At 42.3% G+C, this 24639-nt stretch overlaps 2 protein-coding genes across 9 annotated transcripts in view; one reads left to right on the top strand and one right to left on the bottom strand.

The window, feature by feature from the left end:
* Window positions 1-10391, bottom strand: part of arid4b (AT-rich interaction domain 4B) — a 42635-nt gene extending 32244 nt beyond the window's left edge. For all 5 annotated transcript variants that reach the window (XM_053437049.1, XM_053437050.1, XM_053437051.1 and 2 more), the window contains exons 1-2: window positions 10177-10391; window positions 8022-8070 (exon numbers count right to left, since the gene is read on the bottom strand). In XM_053437049.1, the coding sequence (XP_053293024.1) occupies window positions 8022-8027 (6 nt within the window). In that variant the 5' untranslated portion in view covers window positions 8028-8070; window positions 10177-10391. The remainder of the gene's footprint in view (window positions 1-8021; window positions 8071-10176) is intronic.
* Window positions 10392-10574: 183 nt separating this feature from the next.
* On the top strand, window positions 10575-23228 carry ggps1 (geranylgeranyl diphosphate synthase 1). Of its 4 annotated transcripts, none has more exons than XM_053437057.1 (4): window positions 10575-11107; window positions 14214-14306; window positions 15361-15431; window positions 21628-23228. In XM_053437057.1, exons 2-4 carry the CDS (start codon window positions 14234-14236, stop codon window positions 22429-22431), a joined length of 948 nt encoding a protein of 315 aa, XP_053293032.1. In that variant the 5' UTR covers window positions 10575-11107; window positions 14214-14233; the 3' UTR covers window positions 22432-23228. The 4 variants fall into 4 exon arrangements, with proteins under 4 accessions (XP_053293032.1, XP_053293030.1, XP_053293033.1 ...); XM_053437055.1 differs by having other exon boundaries at window positions 10578-11107; window positions 14209-14306; XM_053437058.1 differs by lacking the exon at window positions 10575-11107 and adding an exon at window positions 11116-11323 and having other exon boundaries at window positions 14209-14306.
* The last annotated feature ends 1411 nt before the right edge of the window (window positions 23229-24639 follow it).

Below are 24639 nucleotides of genomic sequence, written 5' to 3'. Positions count from 1 at the left end.
ATCTGACAGACAAATAAAGCATGGGGTAATTTTGGGACTCACATGCAAATGAAAGAATCAAGAAAATAATCTGATAATACTTTATTTCCAGACAACGAGAGACTCGCTGGTATTCAACTGAGATCCTACAATCGATATCAAAAAGTAGAAATGGTTTCTCTAACCCAGTTCAGCTCTCAGGTAAAATAACTAATAAAATACTCTTTTTACCTCAAGTAGTGTTTTAGTGATTTTTTTTATTAGTTCTTTATTTGTATGCAGCTCTTACTGATGGGTAGTTCTGTGTACTGTGGTTGCAAATAGTTGTCCAATATATCAGTTTGCCAATAATATGAGGTGGTATGAGACTTAAACATACATTTCTTAATGCGAGTCTATGATATCCACCAATATATACACTTTAATTTTACGCAATATACAATGCAAAAAAGATTTGCATTAATTCTTTTCGTTTTACATAATAAAAATCACCATAAATCTATATCAGTTGGGCTTTAGTTACAAATAGTAAAGATGGGTTCGTGCAAAAATGATGATGTGTTCCTTTCATTAAAATATCCCTGCAGAGTGAAATTATGCTAAGTCAAATGTTGAGCTGTCTGCAGAAAAGAGACAAATTTCCAGAAACGTGTTTTTCTGGGCTGAGGAAACCAAGACTTGTAACAGTCAAACCAGGACATGTGCCTCATCTCCACTGTCTGAGATTCTGACAGATGGTATTCAGGGACAGAGTCCAGCGCACTTCAGCCTCCCTGCCTCTCAGATAAAACACCTCGTTTGTCTTAAGAGCATCCGGCATCAGCTCCAGCTGCCCTCGCCAACACAGAGTTTACATGACGCAGCACGGCAGCAGCCATGTCTTCTCGCTATGTCTCCTGTGACACAAAGCTGGACTGCCACCGTGTATATCATATATAATACCAGAACATCCCAGGTTTACTTTGGTACTACTACTCCTGCTCAAAGCCTGTCCATCTCTTCTACTACTTGAAAAGTCATACCAATCAGTTGAAGAAGGCAGCTTGGGTTAACTTGACAGTTGGGGCTATGAAACCTCCTCAACCTAAAAAGACATGGGTGATAACACACAACTGAGGCAAGATTTCCTTTGTTCTTGCTTGTGTTGGGATGGCTTGTTGTGTCCTTTTTATATACAGTCTATGGTTGTGTCCGGTGACAAAGCCCCGCCTCCCTGTATTCAGCTAAATGTATGAAAGAAAAATCATGGATTGCCATTTAGCCTACGGCCATCTGGAGAAAAACATTGACTTCTTCTTTTTTATTTTAACTGCCCCTGATAGTGCTGAACAACAGACAATGTTCCCCCGACTGGAAAATAAAATAAAAACATGCAATCCAGATGACTAAGCTCAGAGAGGCGGAATTCCTTAGCCCTTTAGGATGCGTAACATCCTCTCGCCAACTCCAAATACCCCCATGCCCCGAACAAGAGCTGCCATAAGAAAAAAAGTGCAGCAGTATTTATCAGAAGCCCACTTCGGCTACTCCATGAAGAAGTCAACAAAAGGGTAATAGCAGTAGTATAATCAAGACCAGTTTTCTGGCTACACACCTAGCGCCAGTGATGTGGAAAATACTCTCCAGGCACACGTGCTTGATTAAACACATACAAATGTGATTTGGCATGGGCTGGCCAAACGCACCTGGGGCTGGCAGGGAAAGAAACAAACCTAAACTGCAGCTTGATTTGGATGAAATGCAATACAAAAAACAAAAGATACATGTTTGAAAAGATCATACTTGAATGTCAGGCTAATGTGCACAGCTCTCATATTAGAGAAAACGTATATTTATTCATGCTATAAAAGCTTTTCTTCAATCCACAAAAGGGACAAATGGCAGAGCTGACCGTACACTGGGGGTTGGCCAGAAAGTACTAGTTTCCTGGCTGTTGAATCATATAGACAATTTAAACAGCTCTCGCACCTCTGCTGATTACTAGTGATCCGAGGCCTACTCAGTATTCAAGCCTTTCTAGTCAGGGGGACAAAACAGGAAAAGCTGCTACATTCAGTCAGGGCTCTGAAACCATTCCAGCTTTACAGTAACAAAATATCCCGGAGTGACACTGGCAGCAACAGAACGAGATTCGTTTCTGCCTAATAAAGAGGTCTTGGGTCATGAAAAATTTAACAGCCCACTCCACAGAGTGTGCGTTGAAGTAAGCCACTGCTTATGGTGCATTTTTTGGAAAGCATGAATGACTATAGAGTATTTATTTGGCAGCTCAGTAAAAATAAATGGCAGCTATTGAAAGCATAAAGCTGGTGAAAAATAAAAAATAAAACGGCATAGTTGTGGCATGCTTAATATGGGTTGTAAATCAGTGAGTGTATGAGCTTGTTTTATATCTGTCATCAGGGACAGGATCAGGGAATCCCTGACAGGCTGTTTCTCTGTAACGGACCAATGCAAACATACAGACAACCCCTGCTAATTGCATCTGGACTGGGCTCTTTAAATATTTCTTCAGCCTCTCACGCACTAATAAAATGTGCCCATTACGTTCCTATAAAACTAGCCCTAGCAGATTCACATGTCAAAGTTCAGGCTTGACGAACCACAAATTTGCTATGTCACCCAGGTCGGGTCTGTAGGTGGCATCTCTCATCTTTTAAATGTTGACTGAATGACCTGTGTATCAGACACATTGAAATAACACAGCTGCAGACTTTTTAATCTCACACCATGTGCTTTATGAGCATCTTGATCCAAATGCTAAACGTCATAAATATCAAGTTTGATTAAGCGCCATTTATTGAAATGACATAAATGAAGGCTCAGTTTCATGACGGGAAACGCTAAGACGTCTCACCCTGGTTTCGCACTTGATTCACTCGTGGTTGTACGGCTGTGTTACAGAGAGGCGCTTCTTTTCAGACAAACTATCTTTGACAGGATAGCGGTGAGCAGAGAGCAAACAAACTGACACCAGCCAAGTTCAATTTAGACCTGCCCTCATGTTAATTAGTTGCAGCTCATGCGACATACCACTGGCACATTTGTTATTGCAGACGGCGACAGCGATGCTCAGCTGAAAATGAAATGCTGCATGGCTGCACACTGCATGGCTAATGCCAAAGATTTTTGCTAATAATTATTAGTGAACCTTAGTTAGCACCAGCCCCTCCCCTTCCAATGTTGCACTGTCCATATTGTCACATGCAATATAACCAAAACATACATTACATTTCATTTAGCCGATGCCTTCACCCAAAGTGAATTACAATAAATGCATTCAACCATGAGGGCATAAACCCAGAACAGCAAGTACAATTTGCTTCAAAACCATGGAATGCACAGTTATCACCTAATACTCACAATGTTGTTTGTACAATCTAGTAACTGACAGACTGTCTACAAACTGATCATATTATAATTTCAGGATTATCTCCATCACACTAGTTTCATCAGTTGTGTATTATGTATCGCTATGCAGGGAGTTACATGAATCCATCAAACTCCATGCACTCATAAAAATCCTATGGTGCTGCCCTGACCGGAACAACAAACTGAGTAGGAGGGTTAAGGAGATGTCAATCAAGCACATTATGTGAACGCTTTGACCTTAAGGAGTTTTTAAGTAGACATCACAAGTGAAAACACTGGTGTGTGTGTGTGTGTGCAGGCACTATTATAATCTGTTACATAAATGATCATTGTGTTTGCAAATGACACATTATTATTGGTTCGTAACTAGTTTGCTAGACCGGCCACAACATTCAAAAGCTGCTCATATTTGAATGTGTCAATAGGGACAAATATATAAAACATAATGAGACAGTTCACTTTAAATAATGAGTTCTGTTGTGAAATTAAAGCATGCAACTCTTCTTCCACAAATAATAATAACTAATAATTAGAATCACTCAGAGATTATGTGATTTAAATTACAGGAAAGCCTTGCCACTGTGTTCACTGTGCTGTTCAGATCAGAGACTTTTAAAGACAAGTTTACTAATTATAGCACATGCTGTTATTAGGATGGATGTGTTGCTATTTCATGTTGGTATGTTTGAAGCTACACAACAATGTAAAAATTATGCTAAGAAGAGATTGGGGTGGAGGAAACACAATGACCCACCTAAACCGTTCCACGTTTAACAATGAAATCAAATTATATTTACTAGGTGTCCTTTCTACAAAGCAATTATTTTCAATGGGAAAATGACTATCCATTGATGTGTGCATAAGCATACAAATGTTCACCGCATAAAGACCATTCAGGCACTAGGCAGCCTAACTGAAATATCATAAACAATAGTTTTAAACGATTACATAATCAATAGGCTTGTAGGTCGAACAAAGGGACTTGCAAGAGGCAAGCAGGAAAGAATTAAGCTCCCTCCCAGCCTCGCTCACACGTACAATAATCCTGCTGTGAATCACCTCTTTGTCCGAAACAGAGTCACCACAATTCCAGTGACTGGTGCTTCAGCAGGAGTTGCCTTGGCAATGGCATAGCTTCAAACTAGGGGGGAGTCTTAAAACCTTTTTTTTTTTACCATTTATTCCCCAAGATTTAGGACAGGCGAGAAAAATCCTCTCCTCTTGCAGAATGGCCAACACTTGAAATTTCTGATAAAAGAACACCTATGAATTTTAAATAACTTTTAGACAAGTTATCATCATTCATATATGCTTATTGTTTTCAAGAAAGATGCATCTGACCTCTTTCCAACATGTGGTCACAAACGTACGAATGACTTCATAATGCAAATAGATTTTTAATGATTTGCAGCGCTCCCGTTCTAAATATTTGGCCATGTTACTTTTTTCAGGTTTAAATACTGCCATGTCATCTTCGGTGGTTTCAACACCTACACTTCGACCTGCAGGTAAACAGATTGCAAACCTGTCTTCCTCACCTAATAGTGTATATTTCAAGGGTCACAAATTTGAAGCAGCAGCTATATTTGGTGAATTTGCCTTTGAGCATGGGTCAAGCGCCAAAAAAACTCCAGAGCAAAAATGTCATTGCATCCTTCAGGAGACCTCCCATAGGTTATAAATTCATATAATTCTCACAGCAGGATTTTGTAACTCACGCTGTACGTTTTAAATATTAATTCTCAAACTCAGCTGAGTTATCACTGACGACACAATCTAAGTTATTTTGTTAAGGAGAATTTACACCTTGTGTTACCCAGCCAACATGACAGGTGAACTCAACTTTATAAGTGCAATTTGTTGAGTGCCATTATAATTTAACTATCGGCCTGTCCACTTACAAATGCCATAGTGTTCTTGGGCAAGATACTGAACCCCCAAATGGTGCCCACAGTGTATGAATAGTGTTTGATAAATAAAGCCCTATGTATAGGCAAGCTGAATGAATGTGATTGTAAAGCGCTTTGACTAAGCTAGGCTATGACTAAGCAAGTAATATGTGTGGAACAGAACACATGACAGTGCACAATGAGCAAATCTTAACTCAACCCCTATGAGAGGTTTTTGACAGCTCTCTCCACCGCCGTCATCATCATCAAAACACCAAATAAGGGGGAAAGGGTTTTCCATCCCTCCAGGAGAGTCCAGCCACTTGTGTAGTGAACCTGCTCTTTCAGATTTTGGTTGCCTAAAACCTTACTTAGACACTTAATGTCAGTCTATTTTTGTCCCCTGTCTGTGTTTAAGTCAACGTTCTGTTCTTGGTATTTAATAAAAGAACCACTGTCTTACTACAAATCTTTAGGCATTCAGACTACACCATTATATTATTAACGAGTTGAAGAATTTCATGGACAGTGTTTTATCGTGCACACCTTATTGAACATACACACATTGTGTGCAGTTGGTGAAGAAAAGGCTGTAGACCTAAAGCCAGAGACATGAAATGCTAAGTGAACATAATGAAAGGCTGTCCGTTACATTAAACATTTACAGTTTAGACAGAGCAGATGCTCTTTAACACAGTAGTAAAATAAGTTAGCGCTCATCTAGCATCAATAGCTATGACATTAAAGCAAAATGCCCATGTCAGTGAGATTGCTTACAGTCCCTGCAGTGGTTATGTGGGTAAGCAAATGTGAGTGTAATCAAACTCTAATATAAGGTTACTTCTATCTAGCTGGAGAGGATAATAACTGCCAATTGGTCATGAGTACCATTTAATGCATTTCCCTGAGTTAGGTTTTATTCAAGTAGAAACTTGTAGGAAGTTAAACAGCCAAACTAGCCTAAGGTGTGAATAAGGGAAGTATCTGCCAACTCTGCATGTTTCCATATCATCTGTGGGTACATGCTCTGTTGTTTGAAATGCATTTCTAGTTGTGGCAATCGGAATTACATTACCTTCCATGTGAAACAAACAAGTTATTACATATCCATAAATCATTCTGCAGTTCATGATAATATTGCCTACAGGACAAATTTGGATACAGGCAACACACACAGCTTTGATACCAGATTTCCTCATCCAACCTTGTTTTGACCAAATGTATAAAATAAAGCCAAAATGCTGTTTTTCAGATTTGTTTGATATGCGGAGATAAATACACATTCATACTGTGCATCTATGTCCAGCACTGTCTATTAGTGTGCAGTGGTGTAGTTTGATTAACCACAACAAGCACGACATCATTAACAGCAAAGTGACAAGACTACAAATCATTGCCAGCACCAGCTTTTAATTTGTCCAACACCAAGAGTCCATAACAAAATGCTCACATCTTCTACTTGCTGTATTCTTCCCCCCACAAGCATGGCAAACTATATATACAAGTTTTGCAAACAACACACCACATCTTGTCCAAGTTTCTCTATGTCAAACCAATTAATTTTAAAGTAAAGAGACTTTGCAAAGTTAGTAGTCTACATATGGCTTACATGACAACAAGTGACACAACAGCCTGCAGTCATAACAACTGCCACAACACTGATCCACTGAAACTAAAAGAAACGATTGAATAGCTGGCATCACAGCCCATCTCTCAAACAAAGACAGCTGCGACTCTTTTAAATAGAATAGGGCTGGAGGACACAATGTCAGAGCTTTAGAATAGTTTCTTTAGTTTATACTTTCAATTATTCATATAATATTATGCACCATAACTTAGTCATAGATTTAGATTGCACACTCCACGAAAGCAGTGTTAAAAATTAATTCACATATACCGAAACACTTCCAGGCACTATCTCAGCATATAATGTAATAACAAAGCATAACATCAACATCACAGTTTTCCAATTGTGTTTGCAAATACAGCTGCCGCCACTGGAAACTCAATACCATGCTTATCAGATAAATGTATTACTTTGGCCATTGTGCAAGACACTCACCTCGCCACGTTTGCACAAAACCAAAGACATTTAGTACAAGTTCACACTATCGACTAATTCATGATATGATGACATTGTGCATATAAAAGGCACTGATATTAGATTTAACAGTTCAGTATTTGATTTGGCTGTACAAAAGAAATACGATCACATCACACCTGTTTAATCGTTATCGGACATTGGCTCCAAGTTTGGTTCAGGGGTGATTTAAAAAATATACTGTTTACCTCTAAGGCTTGCCATTACCTGGCCCAAGGCTATATCTCTGACGTTTTAATTCCCCATTTACCTCTGTGCAGCTTACGATCTTTGGACAAGGGTCGGCTGTCCCCTCATGAATCAAGGCTGAAAACTTGGGGGGGACGAGCATTTGCCATAGGGGCCTCAAGGCTCTGGTATGAATCGTCTGAGGAAATAAGGCTGCGTGAGACAGACTTGACTAAAATCCTACTTTAATTTGAAGGGCATATTTCCATCATTTGAGGTACCGTTCTATTATTGTTCTTTATCTCTTTTATTGTTATTAACATAATGTACAAACTTCTTTCTGTATCCTGTTTTTTTTTTTTGTGCTCTATAAATAAAGTTATTATGAAGTTATCATTGCCTGTTGTTTATACAGAAGTCAAACGACAATGAGCAGCAGCAGCGATGGAGGTATTGAGTTTCCCGTGGCATCAAACTACATGTATGGGAAAAAAATGAATGACCAATCCTACCTTCATCTTTCAATGAGTCCTCTAGGCGACCAGTGTGACGAAAGTGGGTCTGCAAACAGAGGATGGAGAAACTGTTAGAGGCATCACACAGATACGGTGCCAACTTCAGTCTGCCACAGCAACACAGGGTTATGTTATGATGACATCACTTCTTCTAGATGCCACGCGGAAAAAAAAGAGAAGCTGGGTGGTAGATGAACGCAACTCATCGGCTGCACATTCGGGATTCACTCTGAATCGAGGCTGCAATTGGTTCTAAAAGTTGAAAGATCATTTGCTTTAATAAGCCCTGACTAATGCAGTAGGCTAGTGGCATGCGTGTTGGAGCTTTCGAGCCACATTCCCCAACAATATCTGTGAAGCCGTGGCAGGCTGATCACACTCCTTCGCAGAGCCCTTAAAGCCGTTTATGTAATGCCAAGTGTACAGCCAGCCAGCCAGGCAGGCAGGGAGGCAGCCAGTCAACCCGGGGCTTTGGCTACTTAGGGCGGGCAAACGTGAAGTAACAATACGCTTTCCAGAGAGACGACGACCCCCCCCCCTCTCGGGTGACACAAACGCACCGATAATGTGGCGGATCGTGGAGGACTGATAGACACAGTGAAAGCCACACGGGCGCTCGGGTTTGTGGGTCGGGCAGCGTGCTGTTCCTGCACTGCACTGACTATACAGCAGAGGATGACGCCATTTCTGTAGCTGACAGTCGGCTACAACACTTCAGCCCACAAACGATGGGGATTGCGGGAGCGGTGCTAACAATTCACCTGCCAGCGCCACGGCCATTCCTACCTCGTTTTTTCCATTATTTAAAAAGAACACTACAAGCTTCGAGGCGGTTGCTCCTTTTCCCCCTTTCGTGTCTGTGCCTCGTCTCGGTGCTATGCTCTCTGCGGAGAGCGCACTCGACAGCAGCGGTAACAACACGCAGCTTGTGGGCAGACAAACGCAACTCAGACCTTCAGGGAAATGTTAAATATAAACGCTGGACAGAGTGGTGAGGAACCAGTCGTCCGGCGAGGGGGAGAAAGAGGGGAAAGTCACTTTCTTCTCCACAAAATGTTGCCCGTATCGACTGGTCTGGCTTTTTTCGCTGACTGCTCGCTGTGGAGTGAGCTCTGCTCCTGACAAAGAAACAAGTCGACGGAGCGGTTCGCAACAAGGTCACGTTCGTGCGGGGAAGAGCCGTGGAAAAGAGGCGCAGCGACATCGCGTTAATACCCACAACGTTTCGGAAAAGAAGCCAAGGTCGCTGCCCTCGTTTGTGTCGGTGAGCGATCCGCGGAGCATACAATGTCACCCGCCCCAGACGATCCGCCGGACAGCGACTGACCACATCCGTCAATAGCAGCCCGAGCCTCGACCATCTTTCCCCCACAGTGCTCATAGAACACACGGTCAACTAAAGCACCGACTCCATTTAGAGCTTCCCCCCTCGTGATTCCTGCAGCCGCGGTGATGTAAAAAAAAAAAGGACTGGTCACGCAACACAGTGAATAGTCTCCGCTGAGCAGAGGGGGAAATAGTCCACCTCGCATCCAATGCCCCGACCGATCAAACGGGTGAGTTCCTCGACACAAGGCTGCCCGTCTTCCTCCTCCAGCCCACACCGGGACGAGTCGACCGTTAGAGGCTAACGACACTGGCGGTGGTGGCACAAAAGAAAACCACCAGACGATGCCATGTACCTGTGAAACTACACTCCGCTTGCTCGACGAATCACATCCCGCGGCGACGTCGGGCTTATGCGGGTCCGTGAAATATCACTTTTGACGGCTGAGACAAGCGACGACCAGCCCCTCCGAGGATTCCTCCGCTGAACAACACAACACCCCCCCACCCCACCCGCTGGTGCTCGTCCAGCGACGCTCGCGACTAGTCAACCCCCGGGAGTAGCATAACCTTTCCCTGCGCTCACCATCTTAATCCGGGCTGGCTTTAACAGCGTAACTTTATGCCGAGCAAGTTGCCTCTGTATTCCCGGCGACCGCCTCCCGGTAAAGCCGCCTACGAATTCATTCATTTCCTAAAATCCCATCGCTGCATTAGTTAACAAGTTAGCTAACGTCAAGGTTGGCTTGGTAGCGGCAGGGGGAAGCGAGCTGGTGAAAGAGGTTCCAAATAGCGATGGCTTGTACCGAGCAAAAACAACACTCACCTACGCCGTCAAGTGGAGAAAGACTTCTGCTCGTCGACGAAAATGTATCAGTAATCCATGCGGACATTTATGTGCGGAACATGAGATGTTTTCTGGTCGGCGCCCAGTGCTCGCTGGATGCGGATGGTAAAAGTGGTTTTCGCAGAGCGCTGCTGTTTGTCTCGGGTAGCTCCTCTAGCCTAGCTCTGTGCGATCCTCTGCCCGCCCCCAGAGCACGATTGACGGCCACGTAAAGCCCGCCTCCGCCAAATCCACGCTCGCCCATTGGCTGTCACGGTGAAGGGAGACGCCCCGGCGCCAGGCGATTGGTCGATAAGGGAGAAAAATATCCTCAGTGGAGTTTGTGAAGTCATCTCCTGGTTGGTCGTCACAATACAGAGAGAAAGAAATTATGAAAAACTACAACCCCCGGCTTTTAAACACAAGATGTGCTCGATTTAGTACACGGACTGTCCCGACAAGGCAGACACGCGTTGTTTTTCCCTATTGCCGAGCAGGCGGGGACAGTTACAGGGTGTTGTGGACAAGTGACTGCAATACACAGTGTCCGCGGCACCCATGTTACATTCCCCACCCACCCTGCGCCTGCTCTGTGAGCAAACCGAGGCGTATAAACGCACAATCCAAGCTAGCTTGTGTTTAGAGGCGTTTGTGCACTGAGCGGCTGTAGCTTAGCGCAGCATCCGGTTAGTTAGCCCGTGACTCGCGTATCATAACGAAACTATGAAAATTTGCATGTGGAAGTAATACCGAGTGCCTCGGTCGACCAGCGATACAGCGGAAAGTTTTTATTTTGTAAAGGAAAGAAAAAATGTTTTAACGGTGGTATAGCGGCGCGTATGTTTTAGCCTGCTAGTGCTAGCTGAGTAGCAGGGTGGCTAACTGGAGCACAGGACCCGGCTTGTCAGCAGACAGACAGACCTGATCTAAGGTGGGTGGTGTCTAGGAAATTAGCCGGATGTCACATTTTCAAGTTGTGCTCTGTATGTCTGTATGATTTTGTTCTTAATGAGTCAAACCTCATTTGTAGTGTCTTCTAAATTATAATGTAAAGGGGTTGTCAACATGATGGGGAAACTATAGGACAATAACCAGCAACAAACTATTTGGCAAATATTCAACATAAAAAGTATCAACACTTCAGAATGTAAGTACGAAAGAGACATTGCTGAACTTGGAAATGTGGTTGTTGTATTTTAGAGTGATAATTACATGACTTGATGGTAAATTATGATATAAAATGTGTATATATATATATGCACTATATGCAATTTTAACTGTGGTGGAATTATAACGTACACTCAATTAAGAGTATTAGCTGTTTAGCAATTGTTTTTATTATAATTGATTTGTATTTTCTTTTAGTTATTTGCAATTTACATTTGCCCATATTAAACTAGTAACACTTTTCTCTGCTAGAGTACCATCTGTTCAAAAGCAGTGATGACTCAGTATAATTGACTATGGAGCCGGTCTTCCCTAATACAATGTTGCACTGTCTCTGTATTTGAACTTGGTGGAATTAGAATGCAACATTATGTTATCTTACAGAAAATGTCACAATAGTCTGATAATCAATTTGATGGTTTAGTGAGGATAAGCAGAGCTGCAGTGACTTGTTCTTTTTTTAACTGAATTGTTATTTTAGTAAAACAGCAGTTTCACCCTTTTAGTTCGATGTGACTGGATACAAATTATGTGTTTTGGGCCTTTTTATGAGATTTAACATAAATGGCCTTCCTTTGTAAAGAATGAGTTAGTTTTATATTTGTTGGAATGATGTACTGCTACTGACAGCCGGATCTTTCTATTTGTAAAGCCGCATTGCCTCTCATCAGTTTGCATGATTCACAAGTTAATCCAGTCATGTGATGATGGTGCCATACACAAGGGAATTCATGACTCAGCACATGTGTCAGACTCCCAGTTCATTACGTCATGAACATAATTTATCACATTTGTCAAAACCTATAATTCTGATTTAGATGAATTAGAGCAGTTTTTAATGTAAAGCTTTTCCTTACTGCACGTTAGCTTGCATCTCCTATTGAACCCATCTAAGGAAAAAGTACAATAAATGGATAGAAGATAGATACCCATGCAGTTGTGGTGTATTGTACTGCTAAGTGTGTAGCAGCATTTTATGTTTTATATTTGACGCCAGATACACCGAATTGGTATTTAGTCTGACATAGTTCTTGTCAAGTTAATACTCTCCTTTCTGAGAATTGTTCTGTTTTGGCTCGTGGTTAGTTAAAAAGCTGTCTATTTTGTGGGTCGGGGGTGCTGATAGGGACATGATACAAGACTGGTTTGCATGGAACATCTCCCAGCAGCAGCCTATATTGTATAGAATACTGTACTGTATATTGATTACTAGATTACTGTATCCTATATTGTATCGGATTTAATTTGAAATGCTATGCAAGGTAACGTTCCAATCCCTCTGTAGCACAGCGACCAACCTCTGGTCGACTTATGTGTCAATGTTGTTTTCAGAATCAGAATTATTTTTATTGTCAAGTATGATTACAGGAAATTGCCTTGTCGTTCGTTGGTGCACTGAACATAAAACAACAAAATAAAAACAACAATATAACAACAATAAAACAACAATATGGAACAAAATATATACAGTACCAGAGTTATGGGCACGTGCGGTGCTAAGGTGCAGAGATTGGTAAAAGTGCCAATAATATATCAAGTATAAATTATGTGAAAGGGGGGGCAGCAGAGTCAGTGTGATGCAGGGGGCTTGTTTGTGAGCCCCACTGCCATAGGGAAAAAACTGTTCAGATAGCGCGATGTTTTAGTCCTGATGGCCCGGAACCTTTTTCCGGATGGGAGTCTCTGGAAAAGGAGATGAGCAGGATGAGAAGGATCAGAAATGATCTTGCGTGCTCTCCTACTGGTCCTGGAGAGGAACAGGTCTAGGAGAGCCGGCAGGTCACAGCCGATGAACTTCTCAGCTGACCGAATGATCCGCTGCAGTCTGCCCTTGTCCTTGGCAGTGGAGGCAGCGAACCAGACGGTGATAGATGCGGTGAGGATGGACTCAATGATGGCTGTATAAAACTCAACCATCACTTTCCGCGGCATGTTGAATTTCCTCAGTTGCCGCAGGAAGAACATCCTCTGCTGGGCCTTCTTCATGGTGGAGGTGATGTTCTCCGCCCACCTCAGGTCCTGTGCGATGACAGTCCCCAGGAATCTGAAAGACTCCACTGTTTTAACTGGGGAGTCGCACATGATGAGGGGGGCGGTCTGGGCCGGGCACCTCCTGAAGTCTGCTACCATCTCTACAGTTTTCAAAGCGTTGAGCTCCAGGTGGTTCTGGCTGCACCAGGAAGCGAGGGTGTTAACTTCTTCTCTGTAGGCGGCCTCATCCCCATTGGAGATTAATCCAATTAGGGTGGTGTCGTCAGCAAACTTCAGGAGTTTGACAGAGGGATGGCTGGAGGTGCAGTTGTTGGTGTAGAGGGAGAAGAGTAGAGGAGAGAGCACACAACCTTGTGGGGCTCCAGTGCTGATGGTCCGGGTCTCAGAGACAAGCTTGCCAAGCCTCACGCGCTGCTTCCTGTCGGTCAGGAAGTTAGTGATCCACCTGCAGGTGGGCTCAGGCACGCTCAGCTGTGTCAGCTTGTCCTGGAGAAGAGCTGGGGAGATGGTGTTGAATGCAGAGCTGAAGTCCACGAACAGGATCCTGGCGTAGGTGCCGGGGGAGTCGAGGTGCTGGAGGATGAAGTGGAGTCCCATGTTGACAGTAAAAGTAGCTCCCACTAGTTTTTAGTCTGAAATGTTTTGGATTTCGTTTGCATGTCATTTGTCGTCTTTTTGGTTTTACTTCATCTCTGAGGACCATTAACATGCTTTGTTAGACCCCTTACAGACCTGGTATAAATATCCAGCTTAGGTTATCATTGACAAGTTGACATCTTTAGGTAGAGAATCTACCACATTTCAGGAATCAGGTGACATCGCCTGGCTCAACTAATACTTCAACAACAGTCTTCATTTATCTTTTTCCTCCAGTGTAGATATTCGTACATTTAAAGCAATGGATTGTGACCCGGGAACAACCTCTGAGCGGATTCTGCTGGAGCCATACAAGTACTTGTTGCAACTGCCAGGTGAGTCTTTTTCAGTGACTAGTGGGAGTCAGAGTGATAAAGCTGAAAGATCATCAAGAGACATGTTTGCTGCTGATGACCCTTCGATCCATCATAGTGCACCATGGCATTAGCATAAAGCAGTGTACACAGAGAAGACATTGCATGAGCTTGAACGTAAAGGCATTAAATTTGTCCTTTATAACTGTTCAATCTGTAATCAAAGTACATGATGTTTTATGTTGCGCTATTGAAATGCAGGCACTATATCTTTCTGATGTAATACTCAAATTTCAGCATTGAAACTGTGGGCAATGATTTTAACATGATTTTATCTAAATGTTTACAAAACAAGAGTTTAAAAAATGTGTTATTTGTATATAAAAAACAAACAGCTATGAACATGTTTAACATCTCAGTATTGTCGAGGCTAAGTTGTCTCAACCAACCGCTAATGTGCTGCTGTTTAGGAGACCACCTTTTAGTATTTGTTTCTTCATGTCTGCTCTGTCACTTTTTGTCTGTGGAGAAGTGACTGATCTAACACCACAATTACATGTGTCTGTAAATAGGACAAGTCGGCTGAAATAGTTTTTCTCCAGTTGCTCATTTGACTTTCTTCCGAAAATGAATTTCTGGAATTTTAAACGTGGGAGTTTGTCATACTTCCATGTTAATACACACTCAGAGCTGCTTTTGATAAGTGGAATTAAAATGTTATGAATCTGTGTGAGGCTGATAATTGCTATGTTAAGCTTTTTACTTGCTGAACAAACAGTGAGGGTGAGATCAGTGCCAGGAAAGTTTGAAGCTTTAGGAATATGTTGCTATAGCCCACAAGCTGTGTCAAGACCTCAACAAATATCAGTGATGTAAAGACTTAAAGGGAAAATACTAATATCAGAAATACCTCTGCAGTAAGACCCCTCTGCTTATCATAGCATGAGCTTATGATTTGCCGCAGTAGTCCTTGTGGAGGAATCAGTTGCATGTTATCTTTTTACTTCTCTTTGCTGACTACAGTCCATATGTCTAAATTTAAGAAAAGGTAGCTTTTGTTTTCTGCTCTCCTCAGGAAAGCAAGTGAGGACAAAACTCGCCCAAGCATTCAACCACTGGCTCAATGTTCCCGACGACAAACTGCAGGTGAGAAAGCGGCCATTTCAAGTCTGTTAACATTCAGAGGGTTTTTCGTTGTATCCTGAAGCAATTAATATTTGAATGTAACCAGAGTGTGTTTTCAGCTGAATATAAATGTAAAGCTTGGGGTGTTGATGCAGCTCAGGATCAAGCGGAATACAATCTATATTTGTTTGATCTTTTGGTTAAAAATGCAGCTTTGCCTTTATGCTGTTTTAAACAAATGTAGATGATGCTCCTGTTGCAGAGTTCGGGGATACATCAGTTCGTTGTGTTTTTTTACTGCATGTAGTCAGTAGTTTAGCTGTTTTAAGAGATGATCTAAAAAAGATCAAGTGTTGCTGTGGTGAAATGCTGTTGAGCCAGTTGCAGAACAATGGACATCACTTGATGTGATTTAAGTTGGTTTAACACATGGACTCCAGCAGATCTCTGGAAAATTGGGTTCTTACATTTTTTGGTAGTTTGTCTTTCACATATGAAGAACACAGCAGGAGATTGTTCGGGTCAGGTGCGTTCACAACAAGCACCTAAACAATGACATCGCCTCTTATCACCAAGAGATCTTGAATATCGATGTCTTTCCAAGTCGACATCTTCGTAGGCATATTCTACATTTATGATAGCTCTTTTTCATCCTGAGATATTTCACCCCCCTGCATTCTCATATTGGCATTACATTTTTTTTTTTGACATATTACTTGGAGGCTGGCAGGAAAAGTTCTGGGAAGTGTCTGTAGCAACTGACTTGAACATTCTCACGTACAGCCCCCTCTGAGTGCGAGCAGCTTTCTTGATACCAAGTGTCAGATCAGGACATCAGGGGCTGTGTTGTGTTCACATCTGATCGGGTTTTATTGAACCATTTCCTAGATTAATTTCTTATCTTCAGAACAACGAGAGCTCCAATTAATCTTGAATAAGGATCCATGCCCGTTCAGAATGAATTAAATGTCAAAATGACTGCAGTTATTCTCCAAAAAGTCACTAATAGGGCCATTAAGGAATTTTGCTTCTTAAATCATGAATCGTTAGTAGTACACAAATTTGCCCACTGTGGGTTCATTAAAAACACATGCACTGTTTGTTCTCTGTTCATCATTTTTGAAAAGGCTTTCTCTGACAAGATTTCATTTAAGGTGTCAACTCACAACTCAGGGTTTTCTGTTCACTCAGTCGGGGCACATTAACAATAACTTTATTTAATAATATCATGAACAGCTCTTCTCTAAATTATGTAGGAAAGTAAAACAAAGGGAAGTAAAACAGTGCCAACTGTAAATGTCACAGTTGGCCACAATACAAACAAATAAATTATTTAACAGAACCATAATACAGTTTCCATTCATCGAAGAGGATGAACCTGCCCACAAAAACAGTGTTTATCATTTCTGTTCAGATTAATAGCATTTTGATGTTAAAGATGTTCCACACTCACTTATATCCTGAAAGTGACTGTAGTGTGTTAAGGTTTTGTATGTTTATAGTATCCATAGTTAAAAGAATGACTTTTGTTTTGTATTAGAATGTGTCCGGCACAGAAAATGTGTTTTAAAAAAAAAAGAAGAAACGCTTTAATGCGAAAATCTACTTTCACTCTCCTCAGTTTCTGTTTCCTGTCTTGTTGCGCATGTTGTGGACTCATCTTGATCTTTATTTGTGTGTGCATGTGTGGGTGTGCGCCTGCGCCTGCGCGCTTGCTGGTCATGTGATACTCATCCCTCCTACAAGTACTACTCAGACAAATGGTTGAAGTTTTCCCTTCTCTTATTCATCAGCATCGTCTTGAAAGAACAAAAATCAGTTTGAGCAGGGATCTGCTGAGTTTCTAATTGGAAAGAGTGGTTTTGTGTTTCTGGAGAAAGTGAAAGCAAGACGTCCCAGTGAGTTGAGGTGTCATTAAATTATTCACTAATCTTTTTTAACTTACTACATGTTAGTTGCTGAGAAATTGAGTTTATTACAAAGGCTTTAAAGTATAACCACATGATATTAATCCTTTAAAATTTGTAATTCGCAAGTCAGATGCCTGTTTTTGTAAAAATCCTCTAAGCTGCATTGCAATTTTTTTTTTTACCCTGAAATAGCGGCTTTAAAGTCTAGATTAGTTTGATTAGTTTGATTTGCATGGGTGAGAATGATGCTCGATGTATCTATGGTGAGCAGGTCCAATCTCCTGTGAGAAGTGTGTAAGTGACAGTTTTAAACTAGACTGGTACCCAGTAGAGCGCACATCTCTGCCAATGCCCAACATACCCCTAAATTCAATCAAGCTGCACCAAATCACACTCATAGAAATCAGTGAACCATGAATTATTCCGGCTGATTGGCGTTCCTGCTCCTCCTCACTCATAAATGATTTCAATTGAACTATTCAGGGATTTATTTGTGTTATTGAGCAGGACACTCACTACTTCCCCCTTTGTTAGATCAGACCATCGACCTTATACTCATAGCATTAGCATTACTGTGGCAAAATAGTCCCTCATCTAGTGGCAAAGATATGGAGACAAATCTGTGTTTCCTGTATGTACTTAGTGTCATGGTGCAGTTTGAAAATTTAAAGAAGAGCAATTCAACATTCAAAGTGGGATTTTTTTAAATAATCACATTCCACCCAGCTCTTCACCGAAGTGCTGACATTTTCAATGTGGGAGCTCATGTGCTCCTGGAGGCTACATATGTTAACTGGTATGAGGGATCAGTTTTTGATACACAGATTGTGCCCATATCTTCTTATTGTTCTCCGGATAATTCCCCTTCAGACATAATTTCCATGTTATTGCACATCAAGTACTTGATGTTTAATCTACCTCACATATCAAAGAACCATCTCCCCACGTTGCCCCCTCTGTCTCAAACCCTCTATCTCTGTATAACAGCTCTGTAAACTCCTGCTGAACCCATCATGCAGACTGAGAGCACTCCTCTCATCATCATTAGTACATTGCTGCAAAGAAGTGGCCGCCATGGAAACAACCGTGCCTTCAGTTGAGGCAGTGACAGTGGCACACGGTCTCATTCATTTCGCAGTGCGCTTTTTTTTCTTCTTCTTCTTCTTTAAAACCCCATGTGTGCTGTGTAGTAGGAAATTCCCTCCTTACACATCAGTTGCCTTGCAACCTTGTAGCTGACTGGCTTCCTCTTGTTCTCTCTGACAGTGTAGAAAAGGTTAGCTTTTATATGCTGCCTCCCGTCTCTCACTTTGACAGCTTGTGTCATGCGTGGGAATGTCTTCAGCCTCGGGCTCAGAGCTTCTTATTATAATTGAGTTATCCCTCTCAGACAGGTCATATTTTTTTAGAGCCTGAAATATGGCAGAGGATTATCATTGCACAGACCAGATAAGAAGTTGGGATTGTATTATTTAACAAATTGTTGTGCAGTAAGGGCTGATCAGGCTAGAGAGTACTTTTGTGACACATTTGCATAGCAGGTCTTTTTTTGTCGGCAGGAAATGGTAGTCAGCCCTATATATACTGACACTCATCTTGTGATCAGTTTAGTCGATGAATAAGCAACAGCCACACTCATTAAATATGAGCTCCACGATTCAAAGTAGCTCCTCTGTTGTGGTATTGAGGTTTATACATTTTTTACGATGACAGTGAAGGTTTGTCTATCTCTAGTGAGCTGGTCCACCTCATCTACTAAACCTGAAGGATCACCCTGTACCTTCAGTTAATCAGGGCTCCACTGTCCACATGGGCTTCTAGATATATGTTACAATCCCTCATTAAAATCCAACACAACAGATGTTATATATTTTGTTTACTTACATTATCCAACAATACATTTCTTATTGTTTCTTCCTCTGTTTGTAATGGTCCCATGTAATGGATCATGATTATACATTACCGTTTGCTGCATAACGTGAATACAACTTAATCTGAGTCCCACCAGGTCGATTTTCATCTACAATGCCAGTGAATATAACAACTCCCATGATCCCACAGTGCTTCAAAGCATCATCAAACTAGGTCTTTTTGTTGTTTTGATTGAGAAACCCCTCGCGGCCCAAGTTACATATTTAATCTATACCATAAAATGTCAAAAACAATCCATGATTCAAAAGAAACTCAAGATAAAACTGGCTTGTGTAGAATTTTACAGAAACTAGTGTGATCACACAATACGACTGTGTTAAATGACCCTGTAGGTCCTGCTCTCTGACATTCTTTGGGTGGTTAACCACTGTACTCAGCACCTTCTGTAGTTATTCTAATTGAAGGAGGTTTATCTGTGTACATGGATGACTTGTCTGTTATTTCCCCTTCAATATACTGGACCAGTTTGTTGTGAAGGATTCACTGCATTCTTAACGGATAACTGATAGTAGCTTTGGCAAACAGTGAGTTCCTGCATCAATAACCTCTGGTAATGACCGATATCCTCTCAGAGCAGTGAAGGTTCCTTCACTTCTCTGGGGTCCGGATTTATTTTTGGTCACAGGTTTGCCAGGTGACTACATCTTCATCTTGTTCTTTAACTTCTTTAAATCTTTTCCCAGGCCCCTGCCAGTACATAGTAGTAGTACATTTCTGCAACTACAGGGCCTCTATGAATAATCTTGGTACAAAGAAAACACTTATCAGCTTTCTGCATAGATCAGTATAGATGACACTAGGTTAGATAAACAAAATTTAGAGTGAATATCCCCTATGAGTTTTATTCATGTTACACAGCAAACAATGAATAATTGTGATCCATTACAAGTGTGGAATACAACATGTGGAAGGAGGAAACAGCCAACTGGCTAGAAGTGTGTTTTCCTTTGCCATACATTGGTTAAACCAGAAATTATAGCAGAGACAGGCAAAGTCACAGGCAAAGTAGAAATGACGCCCTTAAAGGACGTACAAAATGAAACGTCCAAAAATTGTGTAGTCATCTTTAGATATTTTCATTTTAAGGAAGAACTGTTCTAAAATCACATACTGGTTACTCATAGTAAATGAAGATGGAACACAACATATAATAAAAAGTTCATATCCCCTATGAAACCATGCAGTTGTAGCCTAAATCTTCTAGTAATTTCATATCACAACATCTGAACATCACTGTAACACATTTGAAATAGTTTATTGACTTATAGTTCACATAGGCCACATTCTGTTTGCAGTGAACCTTTGAATCCTCAATTGTGTTTTTGTCTTCTGTGTAATAATATTCCTCCCTCGTTCGTGTGTGCATTCATTGTAGCTCCACCAACCACCCCCTCACTGCTCTCTTGTGAGTGGCTCACTGAGGTTGCAGGGTGAGCAAGTGTCGGGGACCCTGCCGAGGGAAAGGTTGCGTTTGGCGGATAAACTGCTCAGCTGGCCTAGTCTTGACCATCTGCCCGATCCACTGAGCGTCTCTTTGTGCTCCCCCTGCCGCGTACAAACAGCTTTCATTACCAGGCCACACCACTTGTGTTTTAAATCAGCAGAGCACTCCAGCAGGCTGCACTGCCAGCTCAGGACAACAGACACCTGATTGACACCCTGGCTGCTTAGTGTCAAATGCCGACCTGAGACAAAGCCAACTTTGGTTTTCAGAAAGAGGATGTTTCACAGTGGATGGCAGTGTGCTACTCTGATAAATGACTCCTGACACGAGTTCAGCAGGCATCTCAAGTATCTACGCAGTGTGTGTTTTTTTACAATACCCTTGACTCACTGCAGCAGTGCATGAGTGTTATGGTTGTTCCAGGGTCGCAGTGTATTAGAGCTGTTGGAGTTTGTCAAAACTGTGGTCGTTAGGGCTCCGAGGTCAAGTCCTCAGGCCTCGTCATTCTCTTTTCAGCAGGGTCACCTCTAACAGCTTGGTCATGTGACAGTTCCTCTAAACTCATCAAGCCAGTTGCTCTCGCTTACTCTCTCTGTCTCTGCTTCTCTTTCTTTCCCGCAAATCCGAGTTTTAAAGCGAAACCAGATAAAATGTCTTAATCTGAATGTGATTTTGACAGGCCTGCGGTGTGTCTCTGCGGAACTCTTTATTCTCTCTGACTTACTGCCTGCTTCCATTCATCAACAACTATTTAAGGCTCAGTGGAACCGTGAAGACATGGCACCCTCTGCTGTTTACAAGTTGTAATGCATTATTTACACAAAGCTCCCAAGAACCTGTTACTGTCTCTACTACTAGTTCAAGAGAAAACAGATTAACGCTCTTCCTTGGTAGCACCTGAACTAACTTTTTTTTTTGGTATGATTTCCAGGTGATCATTGAGGTGACGGAGATGCTGCACAACGCCAGCCTGCTCATTGATGACATAGAGGACAGCTCCAAGCTGCGGCGTGGTTTCCCTGTGGCCCACAGCATCTACGGCATTCCCTCCGTCATCAACTCAGCCAACTACGTCTACTTCCTGGGATTGGAGAAGGTGCTAACCCTGGAGCATCCCGAGGCCGTCCAAATGTTTACCCAGCAACTACTAGAGCTGCACCGTGGCCAGGGCCTGGACATCCACTGGAGGGACACCTACACTTGTCCCACCGAGGAGGAGTACCGCAACATGGTGCTGCAGAAAACTGGGGGGCTCTTTGGTTTGGCTGTGGGCCTGATGCAGCTCTTCTCCGATTGGAAACAAGACCTGAAACCGCTCCTGAACACGCTTGGTCTCTTCTTCCAGATCCGCGATGACTACGCCAACCTGAGCTCCCGCGAGTACAGCGAGAACAAAAGCTTCTGCGAGGACCTCACCGAGGGCAAGTTCTCTTTCCCCACCATTCATGCCATATGGTCGCGTCCAGAGAGCACCCAGGTGCAGAACATCCTGAGGCAGCGCACGGAGAACATGGACATAAAAAAGTACTGTGTGGACTACATGGAGAAGATCGGCTCGTTTGCCTACACCCGTCAGACACTGCGGGACCTGGAGATCGAGACGTACCGTCTCATCGAGCAGTGTGGGGGGAACCCTCAACTGGAGAGCCTGGTCACACACCTCAGCAAAATGCATCACAAGGCTGAAGCAACGGCAGAGGCCAGTCCTGAGCCGCACTCCAGCGAAAACCACTGACCTCATCCAGCTGTCACTGCTGCAGTACCCACATACTGACCCTGCACACTCCACTAACACACAAGCTTCACTGACAACACTGATGCAGACATACAAATTCCTAAGAAAGCACAACACACATATTAATGTTTAATTTTACGAGTCACAATCATAAAAGTATGACACATGAATTCTAGTGGACTGCTTTGACTGCATTCAGGAGCAGTCCCAAATGTTGCCTTTATCTTCTGTGCTAAACAGCATCCTCCAAGTGTTGCTTAAGAAAGTACTCATCACCAATTTTTATATTCATGTGTATCTGCGCTGTCAATGTAATCAAAATACAAAAGAACTTCCTACACTGAAGTTTGCTTCTCATGAAAATGAAAAAAGCTTGAGAGCCTTGATATGAGCGATACAGTGCATATAAATGTATTTTCTCATGTTTTGCCACCAAATTAAAAGTGTGAAGTGTATGTAGCGCAGAGTGAATGCTGGGTGTGTTATTTAAGATACGATTGGATGGATGGATGTGTCGAGCGTATGATGTGTGATTTGCGGATAATCGTGAAGCCACCAGAGTGCCAATCCCGTGGAAAAGACCTGCAAGTCGATCGTCTACTTGTGATGTAACATGTTGGTATTATATTCAAAGTAGCACTCAAGTTGTTTTTGCTCGGCTGTTTACGAATACAGTGTTGAGGCTTTGGTCTATTGTTCAGATTCAGCGCAGCTCTTCACATCTCCAATGTTTGGAATGAGGACTTTGTGCTGTTGTTCTTTGCATCTCTTGAATAAAAAACAACATTTAAGAATAACCTGCAGGCTCGTCTGACTTCTAAAGCTAAGTTCTACGTCGGTCTGAGGAATCTCAGCCAGTTTGGTCGTCACTGCTTTGAACTGAACAGGTTGTTCTAACGTGACGGGGAAGAGGAGCCCATCTCCTCTAGTGATGAGCAGCGCCATCTGCTGAGCACATGGGTGTAACTGAAAATCAAGAACTTTGAATTTGTGTCAATAACCTTACCTCAACGTAAGGGCTCCTCCCTGCGCTGGTCTTGATCTCTTATGTAGAAGGTTTTAACAATCTTAAAATGTCCCCAAAAAAAATGGAAAAAGGCTGAGATTCCATCTATTATCTTTACTGATTATCCTTTTACGGTTGTGGTGGGAGCTGGAGCCGCCATGGACAGGTCGCCAGCGAATCACAGGGTCAACATGGAGACAAACAATCATCAACACCCACAGACAATTAGGCTTCCAATTAACCAAATTTTAGGCCTTAGAAAGTTTCAAGATAATGAATACTAGATCTTAAATACGTCTTAATTATGTAAATGGTAATTAATCGCTACCTTCTTTCTTTCTGTAATAAATATACAGTCATAAATTATAGGTAATTTTCAATAAAAACTACCAACAAGACATTTAGTTTTTGGCTTCTTGTTGAGTAAATGGTATGTGAAGTTCAAAATGAAATATTATAAAACAAAAAAAAGCAAGACCAACGCGTAACATGAGCAATAATAACGGGACTCAGATATTCCTTCATATCTTTCCACCTCTTGAAAAGTCTTAAATTGATCTTGTGGAAAGCTGCAGAAACACGGTCTGGGGTCCTGCTCCCACAAATTTAGCCCAAACATGTGAAAACACACACACACACACACACACACACACACACACACACACACACACACACACACACACACACACACACACACACACACACACACACACACACACACACACACACACACACACACACACACACACACACACACACACACACACACACCTCAAACACATGGAGCCATGATTATCCACACTTTACTTAATCATGAATCTTCCCCTGCAGCCTTCGATCCATGTGTGATACTTAAGCAAGTGCAAACAAACTGCAGAGTGCAAGATGTGAGGTGAGGCGTGACTGTAAAACAACCTGCTGCATGTTTACCTCTGAGGAATCTATTCACAGGGTGGTGCCTATGGACGTGGTTGGTGTTCTTATCGTCACCACGGGGCACCAGTCATTTAAACCCTGTATTATCTGTTTGTACTGTTGTGGGATCGGTCCTGAGCCGCTGAAAAGGCAGCGCAGCCCTGTGGACAGAGGCTATCTGTCCCAGGCAGCTCTGTTGACTCACTGAAGCCATCGCTCCTGACGGCTGCAATTCAATTAATTGTGTGGGAGTTTTTCTTCCGGGGGAAGTGGGGATTGAGTTGAGG

Source organism: Pleuronectes platessa, chromosome 12, assembly GCF_947347685.1.
Source record: "Pleuronectes platessa chromosome 12, fPlePla1.1, whole genome shotgun sequence".
In the NCBI taxonomy this organism is placed as follows: domain Eukaryota; kingdom Metazoa; phylum Chordata; class Actinopteri; order Pleuronectiformes; family Pleuronectidae; genus Pleuronectes; species Pleuronectes platessa.
This window is presented reverse-complemented; position numbering and strand designations above follow the sequence as displayed.

What these genes read in the sequence shown, in the direction of transcription:
- ggps1 (XM_053437057.1), top strand. Translation starts at nt 14,234, where the DNA reads ATGGATTGTGACCCGGGAACAACCTCTGAGCGGATTCTGCTGGAGCCA. An exon ending in GTACTTGTTGCAACTGCCAG is followed by an intron (nt 14,307 to 15,360) that starts GTGAGTCTTTTT and finishes TGCTCTCCTCAG; the next exon opens with GAAAGCAAGTGAGGACAAAA. An exon ending in TTCCCGACGACAAACTGCAG is followed by an intron (nt 15,432 to 21,627) that starts GTGAGAAAGCGG and finishes TATGATTTCCAG; the next exon opens with GTGATCATTGAGGTGACGGA.